At 52.2% G+C, this 21178-nt stretch overlaps 1 protein-coding gene across 1 annotated transcript; it reads left to right on the plus strand.

Annotated features, from left to right (window-relative positions):
• Nucleotides 1-10532: 10532 nt before the first annotated feature.
• Nucleotides 10533-18897, plus strand: LOC309566903 (uncharacterized protein; the record flags this gene model as incomplete). Its single annotated transcript, XM_082272244.1, has 2 exons — nucleotides 10533-10802; nucleotides 17926-18897. 2 exons carry the CDS (start codon nucleotides 10533-10535, stop codon nucleotides 18895-18897), a joined length of 1242 nt encoding a protein of 413 aa, XP_082128370.1.
• Nucleotides 18898-21178: the final 2281 nt, after the last annotated feature.

Genomic DNA, 21178 nt, shown 5'->3' on the forward strand with positions numbered 1-21178 from the left:
TCTTTTGGGGGAAGATTTGGATGGTGTCAGTAGAGCAGTGAATGGTGCCAGTAGACTTTTTATTTTTGTTTAATTTTTTGTTTACAAATGTATTTTTTTTTTTTAACGATTCAATTTTTTTTCAATTTTTTTAAATGTTTCTCATGGTGGTGTTGGGGGGGGGGTGGGTTGTATTAGGGCAGTGGAAGTCATTTTTTATTTTTTACAAATGTATGTTTTTATTTCTATTTATTGTTAAATGTTTTATTACTTTTTACAATTATTTTAGGGTACCAGTGGTTGTTAGTGTCAGTGGGGCAGTGATTTAAGTTAGTAGGGTAGTGCAAAGTGTCAGTAGAGTAGTGGATAGTGTCATATTTTTTTTTATTTTATTTTTTTATATACAAACCTTTTTTTTTTTACTATTTTTTTTATACTTTTTTTTCATTTTTTAAAAATGCTTTTAGGGACCAGTGGATGGTGTAAAAAGGTCGGTGGAAGGTGTCAGTAGTGCAATGGACAATGTCAAAATGTATCATTATTACATCTTTATTCTTTTTAAAAATATTATTTTTAATTATTTTCTACTTATTTTTGGATTTTTTACACTCATTTTTTTTTTGAAGGGGGGGGGGGGGCAGAAGATGGAATCAGTAATTTTTCATTTTTATTATTTTATTTCCTCTTTTTTTTATTTTAACATATTTTTTTTTCAGTGCCTTTGGAGGAGCAGTGGACGGTGTCAGTAGAGCAGTGGACAAGGAGTCAGCTCACAGGAGAAGGGGCGGTGAAGGGGGAGGGGCGTGTCAGAATTTCTCCACTCACAGGACCCAGCTGACAGCAGAGATAATCGGGGAGGGGTCAGGTTAGCACTTCTCCTCTGAACAGTGAACTCAGCTTGAAGCAATGGGAGAGGGAGGAGGGGTATGAAAGAAAACATTTCCCCTACACATATAGGAATCAGCTGAAAGGAGAGGGTGTGGTTAATGGGGGGGCCAGGCTGGCGCTACCGCTAAGCAAAATAGGCAGCCGCCTAGGGCGCAGCCACGGCCGCTGGCTTACCTAGGATAGTAGAAGAGCTGCCACCTCCCGCCGGTATAGTGGAGCTGCCGTGCCCATCCCCCGCCCCCTCCCTCTCTCATAGAGTTACTGCTGGGCAGGGAGGACTGTGCACACCGCCAGAGAGGGGCGCTCTCACCTGTTCTGTGTGAAGGTGAAAGCAGAGTGAGCGGTGTGTAAGGGGCTATCGCTGGAGGTGACCACCGTCCGAAAAAAGCTCCGGTGTCACCCCTCTGACGGCCCTGCCCCTTTACCTCAGCAGGGGGCGGCAGCTCCACTCTCCCAGTGGGCAGGACTCCCTCTGTAAGTTGTAGCTGCTCTTTGGCAGCGGCCCCTCTGTCCTCTCTTCTGGCCTGTGAAGCAAGCAGTACTTAACATTGTACCCTGTATATAGAGAACTCTTTAGGATTGTACCCCCTACATAGCGATCCTTACTCCCCCTACATAGCGATCCTTGTACCCTGTACATAGCGATCCTTGCACCCTGTACATAGCGATCCTTGCACCCTGTACATAGCGATCCTTGTACCCTGTACATAGCGATCCTTGCACCCTGTACATAGAGATCCTTGTACCCTGTACATAGCGATCCTTGCACCCTGTACATAGCGATCCTTACACTCTGTACATAGCGATCCTTACACCCCCTACATAGCGATCCTTGCACCCCGTACATAGCGATCCTTACACTCTGTACATAGCGATCCTTACACTCTGTACATAGCGATCCTTGCACCCCGTACATAGCGATCCTTGCACCCCGTACATAGCGATCCTTGCACCCCGTACATAGCGATCCTTGCACCCCGTACATAGCGATCCTTGCACCCCGTACATAGCGATCCTTGCACCCCGTACATAGCGATCCTTACACTCTGTACATAGCGATCCTTACACTCTGTACATAGCGATCCTTGCACCCCGTACATAGCGATCCTTGCACCCCGTACATAGCGATCCTTGCACCCCGTACATAGCGATCCTTGCACCCCGTACATAGCGATCCTTGCACCCCGTACATAGCGATCCTTGCACCCCGTACATAGCGACCCTTGCACCCCGTACATAGCGATCCTTGCACCCCGTACATAGCGATCCTTGCACCCTGTACATAGCGATCCTTACACCCTGTACATAGCGATCCTATCACCCTGTACATAGCGATCCTTGCACCCTGTACATAGCGATCCTTGCACCTTGTACATAGCGATCCTTACACCCTGTACATAGCGATCCTTGGACCCTGTACATAGCGATCCTTGCACCCTGTTCATAGCGATCCTTGTAACCCCTACATAGCGATCCTTGCACCCTGTACATAGCGATCCTTACACTCTGTACATAGCGATCCTTGCACCCCGTACATAGCGATCCTTGCACCCCGTACATAGCGATCCTTGCACCCCGTACATAGCGATCCTTGCACCCCGTACATAGCGATCCTTGCACCCCGTACATAGCGATCCTTACACCCTGTACATAGCGATCCTATCACCCTGTACATAGCGATCCTTGCACCCTGTACATAGCGATCCTTGCACCTTGTACATAGCGATCCTTACACCCTGTACATAGCGATCCTTGGACCCTGTACATAGCGATCCTTGTAACCCCTACATAGCGATCCTTGCACCCTGTACATAGCGATCCTTGCACCCTGTACATAGCGATCCTTGCACCTTGTACATAGCGATCCTTACACCCTGTACATAGCGATCCTTGGACCCTGTACATAGCGATCCTTGTAACCCCTACATAGCGATCCTTGCACCCTGTACATAGCGATCCTTGGACCCTGTACATAGCGATCCTTGTAACCCCTACATAGCGATCCTTACACCCTGTAAATAGCGATCCTTACACCCTGTACATAGCGATCCTTGTACCCTGTACATAGCGATCCTTGCACCCTGTTCATAGCGATCCTTGCACCCTGTACATAGCGATCCTTGCACCTTGTACATAGCGATCCTTGCACCCTGTACATAGCGATCCTTACACCCTGTACATAGCGATCCTTGGACCCTGTACATAGCGATCCTTGCACCCTGTTCATAGCGATCCTTGTAACCCCTACATAGCGATCCTTGCACCCTGTACATAGCGATCCTTACACTCTGTACATAGCGATCCTTGCACCCCGTACATAGCGATCCTTGCACCCCGTACATAGCGATCCTTGCACCCCGTACATAGCGATCCTTGCACCCTGTACATAGCGATCCTTACACCCTGTACATAGCGATCCTATCACCCTGTACATAGCGATCCTTGCACCCTGTACATAGCGATCCTTGCACCTTGTACATAGCGATCCTTACACCCTGTACATAGCGATCCTTGGACCCTGTACATAGCGATCCTTGTAACCCCTACATAGCGATCCTTGCACCCTGTACATAGCGATCCTTGCACCCTGTACATAGCGATCCTTGCACCTTGTACATAGCGATCCTTACACCCTGTACATAGCGATCCTTGGACCCTGTACATAGCGATCCTTGTAACCCCTACATAGCGATCCTTGCACCCTGTACATAGCGATCCTTGTACCCTGTACATAGCGATCCTTGGACCCTGTACATAGCGATCCTTGTAACCCCTACATAGCGATCCTTACACCCTGTAAATAGCGATCCTTACACCCTGTACATAGCGATCCTTGGACCCTGTACATAGCGATCCTTGCACCCTGTTCATAGCGATCCTTGTAACCCCTACATAGCGATCCTTGCACCCTGTACATAGCGATCCTTACACTCTGTACATAGCGATCCTTGCACCCCGTACATAGCGATCCTTGCACCCCGTACATAGCGATCCTTGCACCCCGTACATAGCGATCCTTGCACCCCGTACATAGCGATCCTTGCACCCTGTACATAGCGATCCTTACACCCTGTACATAGCGATCCTATCACCCTGTACATAGCGATCCTTGCACCCTGTACATAGCGATCCTTGCACCTTGTACATAGCGATCCTTACACCCTGTACATAGCGATCCTTGGACCCTGTACATAGCGATCCTTGTAACCCCTACATAGCGATCCTTGCACCCTGTACATAGCGATCCTTGCACCCTGTACATAGCGATCCTTGCACCTTGTACATAGCGATCCTTACACCCTGTACATAGCGATCCTTGGACCCTGTACATAGCGATCCTTGTAACCCCTACATAGCGATCCTTGCACCCTGTACATAGCGATCCTTGTACCCTGTACATAGCGATCCTTGGACCCTGTACATAGCGATCCTTGTAACCCCTACATAGCGATCCTTACACCCTGTAAATAGCGATCCTTACACCCTGTACATAGCGATCCTTGTACCCTGTACATAGCGATCCTTACACCCTGTACATAGCGATCCTTACACCCTGTACATAGCGATCCTTGCACCCTGTACATAGCGATCCTTGCACCCTGTACATAGCGATCCTTGCACCCTGTACATAGCGATCCTTACAACCCCTACATAGCGATCCTTGTACCCTGTACATAGCAATCCTTGTACCCTGTACATAGCGATCTTTACAACCCCTGCATAGCGATCCTAACACCCTGTACATAGCGATCCTTGTACCCTGTACATAGCGATCCTTGTACCCTGTACATAGCGATCCTTGCACCCTGTACATAGTGAGCCTTACACTCTGTACATAGCGATCCTTACACCCTGTACATAGTGATCCTTGCACCCTGTACATAGCGATCCTTGCACCCTGTACATAGCGATCCTTACAACCCCTACATAGCGATCCTTGTACCCTGTACATAGCAATCCTTGTACCCTGTACATAGCAATCTTTACAACCCCTACATAGCGATCCTAACACCCTGTACATAGCGATCCTGCACCCTGTACATAGCGATCCTTGCACCCTGTACATAGCGATCCTTGCACCCTGTACATAGCGATCCTTGCACCCTGTACATAGCGATCCTTACACTCTGTACATAGCGATCCTTGTACCCTGTACATAACGATCCTTGCACCCAGTACATAGCAATCCTTGTACCCTGTACATAGCGATCCTTGTACCCTGTACATAGCGATCCTTACACCCTGTTCATAGCGATCCTTACACCCTGTTCATAGCGATCCTTACACTCTGTACATAGCGATCCTTACACCCTGTACATAGCCATCCTTACACCCTGTACATAGCGATCCTTACACCCTGTACATAGCGATCCTTGTACCCTGTACATAGCCATCCTTGCACCTAATAAAGGGGGCCCTTTATTGGGTCCCACAGCAGGACCCTTTCACAAGTTCTGCAGTGGGCCCCCTTCCTGCCATTTTTAGGGCCATCACGGTGGTGGAATGCCAGTGCCCGGTTGCAAGTGTGACCTTTCCGATCCTGGAAGTTCACCCACTGGTGTCAGTAGTTTTTATTTTTTGGTATTTTAATTGAATACATTTTTTTTAATTATTTTATTTTATTTTTTACAATGTCACTGACTATGACTCTGTCCATTCAGAAAAGGAAGGAGCTGGTAAATTACATATTTACCGACCCCTTCCTGGTTCTCTATTGTGACACATCCCCTGCAGCAGCCGGCAGGAGAGGGAAGGGAGCACAGAGGGGGGGGGGGGCAGCACAGTGGGGGGGACCAGGGGAGCACACAGGGGCCCACAGACCGTAGAACACAAGTGAACCGGGATAGGAGGAGTGGCAGGGGCAGCATACAGAGGAACCAATCTCCTCCATTTTCCCCCTGCAGCTACAGGAGGAAAAAGGAGGACAATAATTTCTCGACATGCTGCCCCCGCTGCCTCTCCGATCTAGGTGTAAAGGGGAGCCGCACAGGCCCCCTGGAGCATGGGGTCAGGCTGCAATTGCAACCCCTGTAGTTACGCCCCTTGAATACAGGAAAAAAACACCGCTTGCAGTTATAATTGTAAATGTCATTGAAAACAAATAGTCCAAAGAAAAAGTCTTATATAAAGTGCTCAGTGCTCCAAACTCTTCCAAAAAAGTGCAGTGCTGAAGTGCTTCAAGAAACATGCCCAACAGTGTGTCACACTCCCCGCTTGTATCCCCACTCATTAGAAAGAATGGACCCACAGCTTTTCAGTCTAGGGCGCCAACAGGGGTGTGTGGAAGTGATCTGGTGGCTGCACTGTTTCCATATGACAGGCAACACTTGGCTTGTCAGGTTTATACACAGTAAGTGATATGATTTCTTTTAGGCCTTGTTTTCATTTACATTTTCAGGGCAGAAAAATGCATGGCTGAGCCACGTTTACCACCACTCAACCACTTCCCTTTATGCTGTAAAGGCACTACCACTGTCATACATAATACAACAGTGGTGCCAGGAGTTTTTACAAACATACCCAATGGCTTTATCCACTGGGAGTGTGTAAAACCCTCAGCTGCCACTGCCGTACTACATATTATGGTGGCAGTGCCTTTGTAGCATAAGGGGGAGTGATTGAGTTGTGATAAACATGGCTCAGCCATACGATTTTACTGCCCTGAAAACGTAAATGAAAACAAGGCCTAAAAGAAAGACAGGCCCGAAGCAAAAAAAAATAAAAAAATAGGCGCAGGGCCTCATGATGGGGTGGACAGGGGACACTAACAGGAAGGGGTTAACTGGTGGGGAGCAGCCAGAGGTCAAGTGTAGGGATTTGGCAATTCAGAGTGGGGTGGGGTTACAAGCATAGTAACACTGGGGGGGGGGGGGGGGGGCTTGTAATTCCCAAGCAGTACCGCATGGATCGTTTGGGGAGAAGGAAGAATCAGTACCGCGTGGATCGTTTGGGGAGAAGGAAGAATCCCTGCTGTGCCGCTTACCCCTGCTATGGAGGACTTGGACTTACTTTTTGGCCGGCTCCGGAAGGCTGCTGCTTCGTGGGGATCGTCCTGGCTGCGGGCTCAGGTCTCCTCGTTGCTCGAAGGGGAGACTTCTGCGGGGGGGGGGGGACCGGCGTTCCCGCGCTCGGCTGTCACGGCTGCCGGAGTGTTACAGCCCTCCTGTGTCCCCCAGAGCTGAGCGCTGATCAGGGAGCCCATTCGTGGACCCTCCAGGCTCGCCGGCCCGGCGTTCTCCTGCTGCGGCCGGCGGGGCCTCAGGGAGGAATCCCCGTCTACGGCGGAGCTCTTCCAGGCGGGGTCCCGCCCACACCTCTTCACCGGTCCCGCCTACTCGTCGGACAGTCTCGGGATCTTCGGCCGCCCCGGCCTGTGAGGGACGTTCGGTCGGAGCGGCTCGGCGTGGGAGGCGGCTATTTGCGGGTACCGGCCAGTCGGTAAGAGCGGCCGGCGGCTCCATCCTGCGCATGCCCAGTGCTGTGGCGGATTCGGAAGTGGCTACGGTGGGCGGAGGCGCAGCGGGGCCTTGTCGGAATCGGCCCAGGCGCACAGAAGATGGATCGTAAGCCTGTCGGCGGCAGGGGGGGATGGCAGTCGGCCTGGCCCCTCGGTGCCTTCCAGCCCCGCTCCGGAAGTGGATCCCGATGTGGAGGACCGATCGGAGGGAGAGCTGTCAGGCTCGGATGAGGGAGAAGCTCCTGGGCCTTCGACAGCGGGGGATGCCGGATATGCGGCGGTGGGGCCTTGCCCTGCTCGGCTTGGTGAGTCCTTGAATGTTAATTCTTCTCTGCTGTCTGCTTTACATGCTCTGTCTGGGAGGTTGGAGGCGGGGTCTAGCCAGGGGGGGTCCGGGGGGGCTGGGGGTCTGCCTCATGGGTCGGGGGTCCCCTCTGCTCCACACATAGCTGGCCAAGGGCCCGCTGCATCGGGCGCGGCTGTGGGCCTTGGGGAATAGCTGGCGGGGCTGCGGTCGTTGGTGCAGCGATTTGATGGGGGGGAACTGGTAGCGGGGCGCCAACTGCGGCTTGGGGTCACGGGACGCCCCCCTGCCCGGTGGCTGCTTGTGCGGTCCCAGCGGGGCCTGGGTCGGTGCCTGCTGCTGCTGAGACGACCGTTCCGGCGCCGGGGGTGGTGTCGCCTGCGCCGACGGTGGGGTACAAGGCGGCGGATCTCAAGCCTACAGGTAAGGATGCGGACACTGTTCGGCTTGCGGATGCGGAGAAATGTGAGGTGTATGTCTGCTTTGAGGGCCCCTTGGGGGCGCACCTCAAGCCTGAGGTCCGGGAAAAGATTTGGAAGGACGAATATGTTGAAATTTTTACGTTGCTTCCTTTGGAGAAGTTCAAATTGGATCAGGTGAAGCCGGAGGAATCCAAAAAGAAGGACCAGGAGCGGCGGCGTTATAGGCTGATTCAGCGCACTTTTGGTAATTGGTTACAGGCCTTTGCCATCTTTGCGAGCGTGGTGGGTGAGAAACATCCGGAGCATTGCTCCGCCTTGTTTTGCTATCTGGATGCGATTGGGGAGACGCACAGGGTTTACGGCGGAGTTGCTTGACTTCGTTATGACGAGCAATTCCGCCAGCGCAAGGCAGTTCGCCCTGCATTGCGCTGGGATCATAAGGACATCAGTCTGTGGATGTGACTTATGACGTCAGCGCGGGCGTCGTCGTCCTTTTTTCCAGGCACGGCCGGAGGTCAGAGCTCCCCTGGACAGCCGGCCGCTAAGCGACTGGGTTTCTGTTGGCAATTTAATTAGAAGATGTGCAAGTTCGGGTCCGCGTGCCGCTTCAAGCACGAGTGCTCCGGCTGTGGTGGTGCGCACCCCTTCTCCCGTTGTTTCAAGCAGGGCAAGACTCGTTCCGGAGACGCTCAGCAAAAGATGGAGGACGCCGGTGAAGGTGGAAAGGATGTGTCCTTTTCTAAGTAAGTATCCGGATCAGGCGGCTGCTCGTTTGCTGGAGGCTGGGTTTTCTTATTCTGTGCTCTATTACCCGTGTTCCCCCTGTGGCGGACAACTTGCGGTCGACGAGGCTTAATCCCGGGTGGTGTCGGACAAGTTGGCAAAGGAGGTTGCGTTGGGCCGCATGGTGGGGCCTTTTTCCCAGCCCCCTTTGGCCGATTTGGTGGTCTCCCCTTTGGGATTAGTGCCCAAGAAGGAACCGGGCAAGTTTCGCCTGATTCATCACCTGTCCTTTCCCAAAGGGGTTTCGGTTAACGATGGCATTGATCCTAAAGCCTGTGCTGTGTCTTACACTTCCTTTGATGCGGTCATATTTTGGGTGCGTCAGTACGGGCAGGGCGCGCTGCTCGCGAAGACGGACATCGAGGCCGCTTTTCGGTTGCTTCCCGTCCATCCCCACAGCTTTCATCTGTTGGGCTGCAGGTGGCTGGGTTCTTTCTATGTGGACCAGTGCTTGCCCATGGGTTGTTCGATCTCATGTGCGTTTTTTGAGAAGTTCAGCTCCTTTGTGGAATGGGTCGTGCGGGAGGTGGCCGGGGTCAATTTGGTCATACACTATTTGGATGATTTCCTGTGTGTGGGCCCTCCATCGTCCAATTTGTGCGGCATTCTGCTGTCAACTATCCAACATGTGGCGGATCGCTTCGGCATTCCATTGGCGGCGGACAAGACGGAGGGCCCGAAGGAAGTGATTCGTTTTTTGGGGATAATTATTGATTCGGTGGCCATGGAATGTCGCTTGCCTGAGGACAAGCTGCTTGACCTTAAAGCGGAAATTTGCTTGCTGGTGGGTAAGCGTAAAGTGCAACTTCGGCGGTTGCAGTCTCTCCTCGGTAAGCTCGCATTTGCATGCCGTATTATGCCAATGGGCCAGGTTTTCAGCCGACGCTTTTCGGCTGCTACGGCCGGTATCCGGTCGCCGCATCACTATGTTACGTTGACTGCGGAGCATGCCGAAGATTTGCGGGTCTGGCATGTCTTCTTGACGTCCTTTAATGGTCGGTCGCTTTGGCAGAGGGGCCTGGTTAGTAGCTGCGATCTGGAGTTGTACACAGATGCGGCTGGCTCCACTGGCTTTGGCGCTTACCTCGGGGGACGGTGGTGTGCGGAGCGTTGGCCTGCGGCGTGGCGTGAGGCTGGGTTCTTGCGGAATTTGGTTCTGTTGGAACTTTTTCCAGTGGTGGTTGCGGTGGAACTGTGGGGGGCGGAATTCAGTGACAAAAAGGTACGTCTGAACTGTGACAACATGGGCGTGGTGCAGGTTATCAATCGGCTTTCCGGTTCATCTCCACCGGTGATCAGGTTGTTACGTCACTTGGTTCTACGTTGTTTGCAGTTGAATATTTTCTTGTATGCTGTTCATTTGCCTGGAGTGGCGAACTCGGTGGCTGACGCTTTGTCTCGGTTTCAGCTGGACCGGTTCCGGGAGTTGGCAAGAGGGGGAGCCTTGTCCGCCGGAACTGTGGCGAATTGCGTTGGGATCGCCTCTGGTTTGGTCAGACGGTCGCTGAGTGATGTCACGTGGACTGCGTATTCCAAGGTATGGCGGGAGTGGGCGGGCCTTCTGGAGCGGGTTGGAGCAGGTGCGGTAAGTATGGACTATCCATCCCTTGTGCTGTATTTCCTTTGTTTGAATTTTGAGCAGGGGGTGTCGGCATCGGCCATCGGCCGTAAGCTGGCGGGTTTGGCCTTCCTGTTCAAAATGTGGGGTCTCCCTGATTTTACAAAAGACTTTGTGATTCGCCAGGCCTTGAAGGGTTATCGGCGGGGTTCTCGTCGGCCGGACGGCCGTCGTCCAATCTCGTTTGGAATGCTGGGGGAGTTGGTGAGTCAGGTGCGCTGCACGTGCTCTTCCCAGTACGAGGCATTGTTGTTCAAGACAGCCTTTGTTTTGGCCTTTTTTGGGGCGTTCCGTATTGGGGAATTGGTTAGCAATAATAGGAAGGTTCCTGGTGGCCTGTTGGCGGGAGAGGTAAGTTGTTCTGGCTCTTCTGTGGAAATCCAAAACCGACCAAGCCGGCAGGGGTACGTATGTCCGCATGTACCGGGTGGGGGGTTCCCCCCTCTGCCCGGTGTCCGTGTTGCAAGAGTTTCTGGGGGCACACCCGCCTGTTGGGGGTTCTTTCCTGGTGCATATGGACGGCTCATCCGTGTCCAGGTTTCAGTTTGGGTAAGTGTTTCGGAGGTGTCTGTCTGTTCTGGGTTACAGGGCCGGCGATTACTCTTCGCACTCCTTCCGCATCGGGGCGGCTACTGAGGCCGCCAGGTGGGGAGTGGATGACTTGGTTTTAAAGCGGATTGGTAGGTGGGAATCTAACCGTTTTAAACTGTACGTTCGTCCTCATTTGTTGTAAGTAGTGGAAAGGGGGGGCTGTGCTGTTATTGATTTGTTTGTCATGTTTTCTTGCTGTTTTCGTTACAGAGGGAGCTGCCTGCCTTATATGGATCGTGGGGCATTCATATGTGTTCTGGGGGGCTAGGCGGGCGGAGGTGCGGCCCAACGGGCACCAATTTGGTTTCTCCAGGGAGGAGGCCACTGTTAGATGGATAGGCGCGCCGGGCTTGCTCTGGTGCAAGGTCCTGCCAGAAGTGCACAGTTTTGCTCGGCTGGACAGGGCGCCGGGCGTCTTGGTGTTGCACGCTGGGGGCAACGACCTGGGGGTCCGATCCATGCGCCACCTCATCCGAGATATCAAATTTGATTTTCTTCGACTGCGCTCCTCCTTTCCCGATATGATCATCATTTGGTCAGAAATTGTCGGCCGGACCTCGTGGCGTTTTGCGAGGTCGGTCGCGAGGCTGAACAAAGCCCGCATTAAGGTGAACTCGGCTGTTAGCCGTTTTGTCTGCCGCAATGGGGGTTTGGTGGTCAGGCACAGGGAGCTGGAGGTTGACACATGGCGTTACCTGCGGGGTGATGGAGTGCATTTGAATGCGGTGGGGACCGACTTGTGGGCCCTTGGTATTCAGGATGGTGTTCAACGAGCTTTGCGGCTTCACACCTGTGTGCTGTGGCGGTTGGGCGTCTTTGGAGGCGTTAACAGATTTTTGGTACAGTGCATAGGGTGACCCATCTAAGGTATGGAGCCCTCTAGTGTATCCCGGTTAGTAGTGGATTAACCGGGAAGTGATAACAAGAAGGTATCAGTGGTGAAGTGTGTTTGTTCCCGAGCTGGTGTTGTTCGGCTGGGGACCGTTGGATTTTTGATGCTGATACCGTTTTTAATTGGAATTTTTGGTGCCTCCCAAGACCAACAACCCCTTTCTTATGTGATACTGGAGTATTTATGGTTTCATGTTTTAAAATGTTTATTTTGGTTATTTGTTAATAAAATGGCCTACTAGGCCACAATTTTCTCCAAGTCGGTTGTCAGTAGCATTTTGTTTAGAGTTAAGAGAATGGGAGTGGGTTCATTTTAAGACTAAGAGTGGGCCTCGGTTATACCCTAATCAAGCATCTCACTTACTGTAAATAAACCTGACAAGCCAAGTGTTGTATGGAAACAATACATTAGCAGTGTAGCCACCAGATCACTTCCACACACCCCCGTTAGTGCCGGCCACTTCTCCCCCACACACACACACACCTCATCCATGTTTCCTGGGTTCCATGCACCCATTGGCAGACCTAGGATTGGCACGGCAGGTACCAACAGGTGGAGGGAAGGGAGATCAGCGAATGCCCATTTGCTGATCTCCCCTTCCTATTTGATGACCCAAAAGCAACATGTAAAACATAATTTCCCATCCTGGTGTGTAGAGTGTAGATGTTTGCAGTTCCTAACCTGCAACATTTATCCAGTTAAAGTTTATATGTTTTATTTTCCAACTTGGATGAGAACAGTTATGTACTTATAAATATATATATATTTAAGTTAATATACTTAATGGTATTTATTTTAAGACATTTAAGTTAGTACATTTCAAAGTAAATACATTTATCATATATTTTATTTGTCATTTGTTAACACCAAATGCAGATTCTGCATGTGTTTTTTTTATAATTCAGTTGTAGTGCCTTGATCATGTGTGTGTGTGTGTGTGTGTGAACAATGTGGTACATTCAATAGTGTAAACATAAAAACCGATTCGAAATTTTAGAAATTGCTAATCAGACAATGGCAGCTTGATTCTTCTATTAAGCTTTTGCATCAGGTTTCTCAATCCTTTGGACACCTGCGCTTTGTGTGATATTGACTATGCCCCTCCCCCTCATGAGATTTTCAAAAAGGGGCGGAGCATGGGAGACCTTAACCACCTCTGGACCAGAAGATTTTCCCCCTTAATGACCATATTTTGCGATTCGGCACTGTGTTATTTTAGTGGACTATTGCGTGGTCGTGCGACACTGTACCCAAATAAAATTGATGTCCTTTTTTTGCCACAAATAGAGTTTTCTTTTGGTGGTATTTGATCACCTCTGCAATTTTTATTTTTTGTGCTATAAACAAAAAAAGGGCGAGACTTCCAAAAAAAAAAAAAAACAATATTTTTCACATTCTGCTATATAACATTCCCAAAAAAAAAAATGTAAAAAACTAAATTTTTCAACATTTTAAGCCAATTTGTTTTCTGCTACATATTTTTGGTAAAAAAATCGCAATAAGCGTATTTTGATTGGTTTGCACAAAGGTTATCCCGTCTACTAACTACAAGAAAGATTTATGTCATTTTTTTTTTTCACTAGTAATGGCGGCGATCTGCGATTTTTTTGCGGGACTGAGACATTGCGGCAGACAGATCAGACCCCTGACTGACATTTTTGACACTTGTGGGGTCCAGTGACATTACTACAATAATCACAAAAACAAGGAAGCTACAACAGGTTGAACTGGATGGACTATTGTCTTTATTCAACCTCACCTACTATGTAACTATGTAATTTGCCCAGGGGACTTTATATAAGGGCATCACACTTATCAAGACAAAATAATAGTTACATACCATATGGTTCAAGTAATTTTATTAAACAAATGACAAAATTTGTATTGTCCAATACAACAGGATAGACTGATTAATAATAGCATATAAATAATACAATTCCAACATAGGCATATACATGAAAACCATGATAAAAGCGCTGCATCATATACACTCTACGCATTTCTCGAAGTATAATTCGCTTCCTCAGGTGTGGATGCACATCATGCGTCCATAAAGTAAAATCATAGTGTAAGTAATGTATATATACATATATTGGGTATCTAGACTGTATCATGAGTAATGAGACAAATATTGGACAGATAAGCCATCAATGTTCTGTACTTACTGGATCAGTCTAAACAGGACAAAACTGGAAACCGTGGTTGGCCGGAAAGTCTAACCCGGGAGCCGTGGGGGGGGGCGGGGGAACCAAGGGGCGAAGGGGTGGTGAGGAGGACAGAGCTGGCGGTGATGAGGTGTATGCCCATGTATTTAAATACAGATTAAGAAAGGGAAGATTAAAGAAACCAATAAGCCAGGCAGGGACTGTAAAAATAATAAGTGTATGAGGTATGAATGACCAAAAGTAGTGCTGACTGGCAGGGTTAGATTATATAATGTATATAGTGTAGGGCAAATTACTTCAAAAGCCAAACACTGTTGCTTAAAAGTGAGGGCTAAGAAGGAAAAAATAATTAAAAAACAACAAAGTAAAAAAAAATGGACTCATTAGTTTTGACAGTGATAAAAAATGAAAACCCAGGAATGGTGCCAAAAAAGTGAGGCTCTGCTCCGTCATGAAAGTCCCCAAACGCTTGCATTGGGCGTCCCCCAACGCCATGTCTGCTGCCTAAAAGATGTGGGGAATGCCAGAGAGAGGTTTGGCCGCCGGGTGCGAAGGCGGTCTCCTCACTAGTGGCAGCAGATGTGTTGACCGTCACGCTGGCATGTAGCGCCAGCAGTAAATAGTCGGTGTCACCCATCAATCGTGGGAACATGGTGACAATGAACATCAGAGCCCCAATGTCCATACAAAAACAAGGAAGCTATAAAAGTAGCTGCATTTTCCCAGGGGAGTTTATATGAGGCACCACACTTATCAAGACAAAATAATACATACCATATAGTTCAAGTAATTTTATAAAACAAATGACAAATTTGTATTGTCCAGTCCAGTACAACAGGATAGACTGATTAATAATAGCATATAATAATAAAATCCCACATAGGTGTAGGGGGTCAGCCCCTTGAATGACTAAACTCCATTACACTGTACTTCTATTGAGAAAGTCCCACAGACTGTCATGCATCTTTCAGCCACAAGATGTCACTGTTGTTGTTAATGAGAATAAGCCACAGTTGTTGTTGTTGCTTTAAGTGAGGGAATCTTTCTGGAAAGGAGGAGGAAGCAGGAAGTTCCTGGGACGGTGTGGTGTCGTGTCTCGATGGCTGTGCTGAGCTGAGCCTTCTGTGGCCTTGAGGGGGCATCTGGACTGTATAATCCAGGGACAGAGCAACAGGATCTTGCCAGAGGAGACAGAGCTGAACTGTGGTACTACGGATTGCAGCTGAGAACCAGAGAAAGAGAGGAGAGAACATCCCAGAGCACCTCAAGCAAGTTACAGAGCAAGGGGCCAGACTGCAGTGACCTCCAAGTGACAGAACAAGATAAACAACCTGCAAAGAAACCCAGACCAGTGCATAAGAGACTGCAGCTACAGACAGCAAGGAACAGATCCAGAGACCTTACTGCATCCACCATCACGGAGACTGAGATAAAGCAGCTGTACCTACAGAACTGAGTGTGCACCGGTGCTAACCTGTGGCAGGCCATAGAGCAGGTTTATGTAGACAGAGCGTTGCAGCAACGTGTCCCGGTTAGCGGGAATCAGATAGGATCATATAGCAGAGTAGCCTGTATTCCTGTGTGTGCGTTGGCGGGAGCGCCATTTTATGTATCACGTTGCAGTTAACTTTGCTGTAAACCTATGTAATCTGTTATTACTGTTAACATCATTCTCCGGCCATTATACTCTGTTGGTTAATAAAGCCGGTTTCTGCTTCAGCCTCATTGTCTGCTGTACCGTACTTGAATTCCTCATTGCGGTCCCCTACTCCTCTGGCCGTTACAAGTGGAGCTGCGAGCAGGGTACGGTTACAGAGATGGAGGTGGCTGAAGGAAATGTGCATGATGCTAATGTGAGTACCTCAGGCAATGGTGGAACCCCTGCAAGGGCCCTCCCTATGGGCATGCTGTTTAACTTGCTGCCAAAATTTGATGGCAAGAACATGTCACTGTCAGACTGGGTGACAAGATTACAGAGCACTGCAAGAATTTACAATGTCAGCCCAGAGTTACAGGTAGAAATTGCTTTGGCTGCCCTGGAGGGTGAGGCCCGGAGCAGGATCGGAGCAATAGCATAGGGCCAGCATGACTAGGTGGACAGGGGAGTGTAGGGGTTAAGTTAGGAAACAAGTAGACAGTGGTGTCATGGGGGGAGCCTAAGTTGTTTAGTTAGCTTAGGGGGAGGTGGGGCTGGCAGGCAGGAAGAGGTGGGATCTGCTGGGGGGCGCCAAAATCCCCTCACTTGGCAGAAGAAGCGTCCCTGGTGAGGTGGTGTCCCCCTTCCCTCCCTCCTTCCGCGCTTGGTGCCCTCCTGCTGCTGCTGTCTGTGCTGTGCCTGGCTCCCTCTTACTTCCCCTGTCTGCACTTTGGGCTATCTGGGCTGTCCTCCCCCCCCGGTGGCGGCGGTGCTGCTGCCCCCGCAGGCTGCACGCTCGCCGATCTCCCTCCGGTGGGTATATCAGACAGGCAGGTGTGCGGCTGTGTACTCCAGCCGGCCGCCCCCTCCCCCCCCGCTGGCTGCATGCTTGCCCGCTCTCCCTGCATACTAGGCTCTCCCGGCTCCTAGGGGAATGCGGAGGGGGCAGGCTTCCTTTCGGCTGTCCTGCTCTTCACCCTCAGCTAGCCCAGTACATCTACCTCGTGGTGTGCGGCGGAGCATCCGCACCCCCCCTTTTTTTGCTCTGCCTGCAGGCCTCCTCCCGGTTGCACGGTCTTCCTCTCCCCACTGCTGTGCTGAAGCTGCCACACAGCTGGCACTTGCAGCTTCCTCACCGCCCTGCCCACTGGCACATTATCACCCACATCTGCCCGCGGTCCCCTGCTTCTCCCCACCAGGATGGCCGAGCTGGACGGCTTGCTCTCCCGTCTCCGCACCGCGGCCGCGGTTCATGGGGCGGCCTGGGTCCAGGCTCAGGTCGCGGCGGTACTGGGTGACCAGAGCCCGGCTGCGACGGCGGGGGGGGCGGGACTCCACTCGCGCTCGGAGAACCAGGCCTCCGGAGCGTTTCTCCCCGGACTCCCCCCCGTGCTGGTAAATCTTTTAGGAGCCCCGTTTGGGACCCTCCAGGCCCACCGGCGAAGCGTGCCACTGCTTCGGCCGGTGGTGCCGCTGGGAGGAATCCTCGGCAGCAGTGAAGCTCAGGGGGTGGGAGGGGTAGGCGTGCCTCAGTTTCCCCTCCCCCTTCCCCTGGGCGGCAGTCAGGCAGGAATGCGGACTCCTCCCCTGAGGTTCTCGGTGTGGGGGAGGAGTCTCAGCGGGGGAGGAGCGGTGATGCGGCTGCCGGGCTCTCCGGTGCCTTGGCCGGCAGCCCCCATAGGTGTCCGAGATCCACTAGGCCCGGGGCTTCAGTTCAGCAGAGGGGCACGGGTCATGCCACGGCGGGCGCTCCAGTCTCAGGGCATGCTGCCGGAAAGTCATTTGGAGGCGGGACCGGTGTGCGGGGTTCCACGGGACGGCCACACAGTTTGCGGGCATCCGGGGGCAGGCCCCCTTTATGGCCCTCCACGGAGGCATCTCCACCTGCGATGGATCGGTCGGAAGGCGAGCTGTCGGGTTCGGATGAGGAGGCGACTTCAAGCGGCCCAGCTGAGAGGGCTTCCGGAGCAGCGGCTGGTGGTACCACCCCTGGGCAACCCGGTGAGTGTGAGACTTCTGTGTCTGTCTGTGATTCTTTACGTGAACTGTTGGGTCTAGGTGGGGGCAGCGCGTCGGGGTCGCGGTTGCCCACTAGGGGGGAGGTGGCATCTGTCCAGTTGGCGGGTGGTAAGCCTGCTGCTGTTGGGTCAGATGGGGCATTAGTTTCCTTGCTGTCTGGGCTGCGGGCAGCTGGTCGGGCGCTTCGACACGCAGGGGGGTGCTAGCCCCTCGCCAGTGGTGGCGTGGGTCCTGCCCGCTTCTGGGGGGGTGACGGCGGGGCTTGTGCCGGCGCCTGGGGCCCACGGGGCGGTTGGCGTACAGGCCGCGGCAGTCGTGCCATCCCCGGAGGCCGCTTCCACAGCGGTGGGGGATGCGGCAGGGGGGTCGGAAAAGGGGGCTGCGGCTGGGGACAGTGCTAAGAAGGGGGACACGGTCCAGTTGGATGACTCGGTGAGGTGCGAAGTCTATGTTTGCTTCGAGGGACCGTTGGGTGCGCATCTGAATGCGGAGGTCAGGGAGAAGATTGTCAAGGGTGAGTACGTGGAAATCTTTACTCTTTTGCCGCTGGAAAAATTTAACTTGGATAGGATCAAGCCGGAGGAGAACAAGAAGGAGAATGAGGAGAAGCGGCGGTATAGGTTAATCCCCCGCACTTTCGCTAACTGGTTGCAGGCGTTCGCGATTCTTGCTAGTGTGATTGGGGAGAAGAACCCCGAACCTTGTTCGGCTCTCTTCTTTTACTTGGATGCTATTGGTGAGGCGTACAGGGTGTATGGGGGTACGGCGTGGCTGCGGTATGATGAGCAGTTCCGTCAACGGAAGGCCATTCGACAGTCGCTGCGCTGGGACCACAAAGACATTAGCCTCTGGATGCGGCTTATGTCGTCGGCGCGGGCTTCCCCGCAGTTTTTTCCAGGGGGGGGTGGCGGTTCTTCTACCCCCGGGCAGTCGGTCAATAAGCGGCGGGGTTGCTGTTGGCAATTCAACGATGGTTCCTGTAAGTTCGGGGGGTCCTGTCGCTACAAGCACGAATGCTCGGGTTGCGGAGGTGCCCATCCGTTGTCCCGCTGTTTCAAGCGGGGTAAGGGACGCTCCGGGGAGCCTGGTCAAAAAAGGGACGACGCCGGTGATCTTGGAAAAGATGCTGCCTTTTCTAAGTAGATACCCATATAGGGCAGCGGCTCAACTCCTAGAGGCCGGGTTTTCAGATGGTTTTCGTATTCCTTGCTCCATGGCTACCATTCCCCCTCATGCGCGGAATTTGCGGTCCGCACTGCAGCATACTGCGGTGGTGTCCGACAAGCTAGCGAAGGAGGTGGCGTTGGGTCGGATGGGTGGAGCGTTTCCCGCTCCTCCATTGCCTAATTTGGTGGTTTCTCCGCTGGGTGTGGTGCCCAAAAAGGAGGTCAATAAGTTTCGTCTCATTCACCATCTCTCTTTCCCGAAGAGGGGGTCGGTGAATGATGCGATTGATTCGGCAGCCTGCATGGAGGCTTATACGCCTTTCGATGCGGCTGTGTTTTGGGTTCGGCGCTATGGGCGGGGGGCACTCATGGTGAAGGCTGATATTGAAGCCGCCTTTCGGCTGCTTCCGGTTCACCCGGATAGTTTTCACCTGTTGGGTTGCCGGTGGCAGGGGGCTTATTATGTACATCGCTGCCTCCCTATGGGTTGTTCCATTTCTTGCGCATTGTTTGAGACGTTCAGCTCTTTTGTGGAGTGGGTGGTGCAGGACGTGTCTGGGACGAATTCCCTCATTCATTATTTGGATGATTTCCTTTGCGTGGGTCCGCCTTCCTCCAACGTGTGTGCCGTGCTTCTTGCTACGTTGCAGCACATCGCGGCTCAGTTTGGGATTCCGCTTGTGCCAGCCCTACCACGGTGCTTAGCTTCTTGGGCATTGTGGTGGATTCAGACGCTATGGAATGTCGCCTGCCGGAGGACAAGCTTTGGGCTCAAGTCGAAGATTCAGGCTGTCTTGGGCCTTCACAAAATCCAGCTTCGCTCCTTGCAGTCGTTGTTGGGCAAGCTGAACTTTGCGTGCCGGATTTTGCCAATGGGTCGGGTTTTTTGTAGGAGGTTGTCGGAGGCCACGGCGGGAGTAACATCGCCCGCGCTTTATCCGCCTCAACAAGGACCATAGAGAGGACCTGCGACTGTGGCACAGTTTCTTGGTCGACTACAATGGGAGGGCTTTATGGATGTCGGGGCCAGTCAGCAATTTTGACCTGGAGCTGTACATGGACGCGGCGGGTTCCACTGGGTATGGGACTTTTTATCGTGGGCGGTGGAGCACGGCGCCTTGGCCTGCGTCATGGTCGGTGGCAGGTCTCCTTCGGAACATGGTCCTTTTGGAACTGTTTCCGGTGGCGCTCGCCATGGAGATTTGGGGGGACGCATTCCGGGATTTGAGGGTTCGTCTGCACTGCGATAACATGGCAGTGGTACAGGTGATTAACCGATCCTCGGCTTCCTCGCAGCCGGTGGTTCGGCTGTTGCGACAATTGCTGCTGCGTTGCCTTAAATTGAACGTTTTTCTTTATGCTGTGCACATTCCGGGGGTGGTCAACACGTTAGCTGACGCCTTGTCTCGTTTTCAGTGGGACCGGTTTCAAGAGCTGGCGCCGGAGGCGGAGCAACAAGGGGTCCCATGTCCCGAGTGGCTGTGGGAGATTGCCTTGGGGTCCTCGCCGGCTGGATCCAACGTTCTGTGAGTGAGGCTACGTGGTCAGCATATTCCAAAGTATGGCTCGAGTGGTGGGAGGTGCTGCGTTTGGCAGAGCTGGATAGCGGGGATCCTGAGGTTTGGTGGGTGGTTCTTTATTTTCTGGCGCGACAGTTTGAGAAGGGTGGGTCGGCGTCTGCCGTGGCTCGCAAGTTGGCCGGCCTGGCCTTCTTGTTTAAGTTGCAGGGTAGTTACGATTTTACGAAGGACTTCGTTGTTCGGCAAGCTCTGAAGGGGTATGGGCGGGCCCATCGCCGTAAGGACGGTAGGCGCCCTGTATCCTTTCCCCTCTTGCAGGATATTTCAGCTACATTGGGTATGCTGTGTTTAACTGCTTATGAAGTCCTCCTTTTTCGGGCAGCGTTCTGCCTGGCGTTTTTTGGGGCCTTTCGGATTGGGGAATTGGTGAGCCCCTCTAAGGGTGTTTCGGGGGGCCTGTTGGCGCAGGATGTGTCCGCCTGGGGGAGGAAGTTCACATTTTGCTCTGTCGGTCCAAAACGGATCAGTTGGGTAGGGGCGTGCGGGTCCGGTTGTTTGCAATGCCGGCATCGCCTTTGTGCCCGGTTAGCAATGCGAGTGCTTTTTTGGCTGTCCAGCCGCAGGTGGGTGGCTCATTTTTAGTGCACGCTGATGGGGCTTCCTTGTCCAGATATCAATTCATCGGGGTGTTCCGTAAGTGTTTGAGGGTCTTGGGTTTGGATGCAAAATGCTATGCCT

This window comes from Pelophylax lessonae, assembly GCF_965119305.1.
Source record: "Pelophylax lessonae genome assembly, chromosome: 11".
NCBI lineage: Eukaryota > Metazoa > Chordata > Amphibia > Anura > Ranidae > Pelophylax > Pelophylax lessonae.